At 42.0% G+C, this 4,129-nt stretch overlaps 1 protein-coding gene across 1 annotated transcript; it reads left to right on the plus strand.

The window, feature by feature from the left end:
• Positions 281–2,197, plus strand: LOC109836343 (phenylalanine ammonia-lyase). The gene has a single exon (XM_020404206.1). The coding sequence runs from the start codon at positions 334–336 to the stop codon at positions 2,035–2,037; it is 1,704 nt and encodes a 567-aa protein (XP_020259795.1). The 5' UTR covers positions 281–333; the 3' UTR covers positions 2,038–2,197.

Consider the following 4,129-nt stretch of genomic DNA (forward strand, 5'->3'; position numbering starts at 1 on the left):
AACAAACAGCTCAATGAAAGGACACTTGACCTCAACAATCACAACCACCATGCAGTACCCCACGCGCCATCCACTCCTTCTGCACGCCCCCATGAACTAAGATAAAACCCTGATTTTTAATTAATCATCCGAAATTAACAAAAAATATTGTACACTAAATAATTAACTTAAAATTTGTACGGAAAATGAAGGTCCTCTGCAACTCCTATTTTTGAACTAATAACAATAAGGTTGATGCGCGCGCACACACACAAGTCAAAATTCTGATGAGATCTTCTTTGCTTCAGATTCCTAAACGCCGGAATCTTCGGCTCCGGCAGAGAATCCGGTAACATGCTGTCGACCTCTGCCACTCGAGCCGCAATGCTCGTCCGCATCAACACCCTCCTCCAGGGCTACTCCGGCATCCGCTTCGAAATCCTGGAAGCCATCACCTCCTTCCTCAACGCCAACATCACGCCCTGCCTACCCCTCCGAGGAACCATCTCCTCCTCCGGCGACCTTGTCCCTCTCTCCTACATCGCCGGAATGCTCACCGGCCGCCCCAATTCCAAGGCCATTGGCCCCAATGGCTCTGAGATCGACGCTGCCGAGGCCTTCAAGCTCGCCGGAATCCCCAGCGGGTTCTTTGAGCTTCAACCGAAGGAAGGCCTTGCGCTTGTCAACGGCACTGCTGTTGGCTCTGCGCTCGCCTCCACCGTCCTCTTCGAGGCCAACATTCTCGCTGTCCTGGCTGAGATAATCTCTGCAGTGTTTTGCGAGGTGATGCAAGGGAAGCCTGAGTTCACCGACCATCTCACTCACAAATTGAAGCATCACCCGGGTCAGATTGAAGCAGCGGCGATCATGGAGCACATCTTAGAAGGAAGTTCATATATGCAAATGGCGAAGAAGGTCCACGAGCTCGACCCCCTTCAGAAACCGAAGCAGGATCGTTATGCATTGAGGACATCGCCCCAATGGCTCGGTCCTCAGATTGAAGTAATCCGCTCATCCACCAAGTCTATTGAACGGGAGATCAATTCAGTAAACGACAACCCGCTCATCGATGTCTCGAGGAACAAGGCTCTCCATGGTGGAAACTTCCAAGGGACTCCTATCGGTGTATCGATGGACAATACCAGACTTGCCATCGCTGCCATTGGAAAGCTCATGTTTGCTCAGGTATCGGAGCTTGTCAACGATTTCTACAACAACGGCCTTCCTTCCAATCTCTCTGGAGGACGAAACCCAAGCTTGGACTATGGATTCAAAGGAGCAGAAATAGCCATGGCTTCCTACTGCTCTGAGCTTCAATATCTCGCCAATCCGGTGACCAACCATGTTGAAAGCGCCGAACAACACAATCAAGATGTCAACTCTTTAGGACTCATTTCATCGAGAAAGACAGCAGAGGCTGTAGAGATCTTGAAGCTGATGACTTCCACGTTTTTAGTCGCGCTCTGCCAAGCAATCGATCTCAGGCACTTGGAGGAGAATCTCAAGCAAGCAGTGAAGAACACAGTGAGCCAAGTCTCAAAGAGAGTGTTGACGACAGGTGTCAACGGGGAGCTTCACCCATCAAGGTTCTGCGAGAAGGAACTGATCAAGGTGATTGACAGAGAGTATGTCTTTGCCTACATCGACGATCCTTGCAGTTACACTTACCCACTGATGCAGAAGGTAAGGCAAGTACTCGTTGAGCACGCACTGAACAATGGAGAGAAGGAAAGAGATTTGAACACTTCCATATTTCAAAAGATTGCTGTCTTTGAAGAGGAGCTCAAGGCAGTTCTGCCCAAAGAGGTGGAGGCTGCTAGAGTTGCAGTGGAGAATGGAAGTGCAGCAATTGCCAACAGGATTAAGGAATGCAGATCCTATCCTTTGTATAGGTTTGTGAGGGAAGAGCTTGGGACTGAGCTTCTGACAGGGGAGAAGGTTCGATCACCGGGAGAGGAGTTTGATAAGGTGTTTGTCGCTATTTCTCAGGGGAAGATGATTGATGCTGTGCTCGCGTGCCTCAAGGACTGGAATGGTGCACCCCTCCCCATATGTTAAGAAGCTAATTTCCTGTAAGAAAATCTGGAAGGGGGTAAAGAAACTGTATGTCAATAGACATCCTTCTCAGTATTTGTTCTTTTATTTCCTTTTTCTATTTCTTTTTCCCAGAGTTTTGTTTAAGGAAGCGACGTATTATGTGAAAGTTTAATTCATACAAACATGAATAAATAATTCCCATTTGTAGAAAACTTGGGACTGAGAATTTTATAATGTGTCGATTAATCTAAATTTGCTAGGAGGACTTACATGGAAGGAAATATAATGCAGCAATAGAAAGAGAAGGTAAAGACAGAAGGATGATGCTCTGTACAAAACTATGAGAAATTAGAAGAACTAAGAGGGAAATTTTGGCAGAGAGACAAACTAATCTTTCAGCATCAACTGATCGTATGTCATTAAGGCCTGACTAAATGGTGAAAGGATGAGAACTGGCTGTGTATCAAAGTTTCCGCATACGACTAGATCTATGAACCACTAGTGGAAGCTATACACCTAACACAACCCCTCTGGCCAGCATCTAGTTTAAGACTTTTTAAGTCTCTTCTGAAGTAAAGAATGACAAACCCACCCTAGAGAATTCAGTCAAAATATGTTGCTTGTAATCGCAGCGCCAACTTTACACGTGCAGGATTTACATGACATCCAACATGTTTCTGATGCAGGTTGGTAAATTCAAGTCCCTCAATTAGGGCTGGAAATGAACCAAATAATTAATAAATGGTTCGATAATTGTTCGAATAACTATTCGATCATATTCGATTCGGTAGTTCATTTACCACTAAACAAATATTTTTTAGTATTCGAGTTTACTAAAGAATAGAATTTAACCAGATGTATATTAGATTCGTTTATCTATTAAATATTCGCTTAAATTTTGATCACAACTTATTATTTGTATTATTACACATATGATGTTAAATTTTTAACTCGTTTACCATTGTTACTCTCAAGTGCCATGCATCTAATCCAATAAATGGTCTACACCCATTTTTAAACCCATCCCTTAAAGCTGAAAAACATATATAAATACTTTGGAACCTTGCTTCATTCTCTGATTCAGGATAAACTTTCTTCACTTTCACTGTGGTCCCAAGATTCAATTCAACTAAGTCATTACAATAATCATACAACTTTTGGAATTGTTGTACTTCAGAACCATTAATTTTTTCTAAACACATTGCCCTGGCTCTGCAGAAAGTACTCTTTGAGATTTGATAATTGAATCTTGTTTGTATGTCTTCCATAATATCAACTAGTCTAGTGTCTTGTCTATGTAGTACTAACTAAAAACAATTTTCTGCAACTAATTTAGATGTGCATTGTGTGTTGTATTGGGTCCTAATGCAACTATGCTCAGCATCATACCTCTTTACTTGCAATGTTGTCTGATCTTCCCCGTGTATGGCAGAGGCATATAATTGCCACTCGCAATTACCCTAATATATCAACCTCTGTCTCTTTGATTCATTCTTTTTATAAGGCACATTGTAACCTCCCTTCATTGCATAATCCTTCACTGCACTTTTAAATGCCTTTAAATCAGAAAATATTTGGCCAACTTCAAATTATGGTATTGGTCCATCATCAAAACTAAATTCAGAGTATCCAGCATTCTCCTGCTCATCATTTGATTATAGGGGGATTTCAAATTGTCATTGTCTCCATAATCAGAGTCAAAATCATCTCTCATTGCACAATGTTCTTTACACCATTCGCTTTTATTTCTTGGTTTAGCCTTTCCTCTGCCTTTCTTCTTTCTCTCATTACCTCCTTCCCCAACTCCATCAACTGCATTATTATCATTGTGGTTGTCCAGATTTATCACATTAGTCCCACTAATATTATCATCTCCAATTTGTCTACATCAGTCCAAATCTCCTACAATTTGATCCCAATCATAGTCTAGTGTCCCCGTATCTTCACTCTGTATCAACATATTTTCTTTACTACTGCCATTGTCATTGTTTTCAGCGAAAGTCGTTTCCATTGCCGATTCCATTAAAACTTTGATCGTTTACAGAGAATTACAATGAAAAATTGAGAAAATTACAACTCTCGAGAAAATAACACAGAAATCGTTTATCGAATT

The sequence above is a fragment of the Asparagus officinalis genome, chromosome 4, assembly GCF_001876935.1.
Source record: "Asparagus officinalis chromosome 4, Aspof.V1, whole genome shotgun sequence".
Lineage (NCBI taxonomy): Eukaryota > Viridiplantae > Streptophyta > Magnoliopsida > Asparagales > Asparagaceae > Asparagus > Asparagus officinalis.

Coding starts and splice junctions, on each gene's coding strand:
- LOC109836343 (XM_020404206.1), top strand. CDS start 334: ATGCTGTCGACCTCTGCCACTCGAGCCGCAATGCTCGTCCGCATCAAC.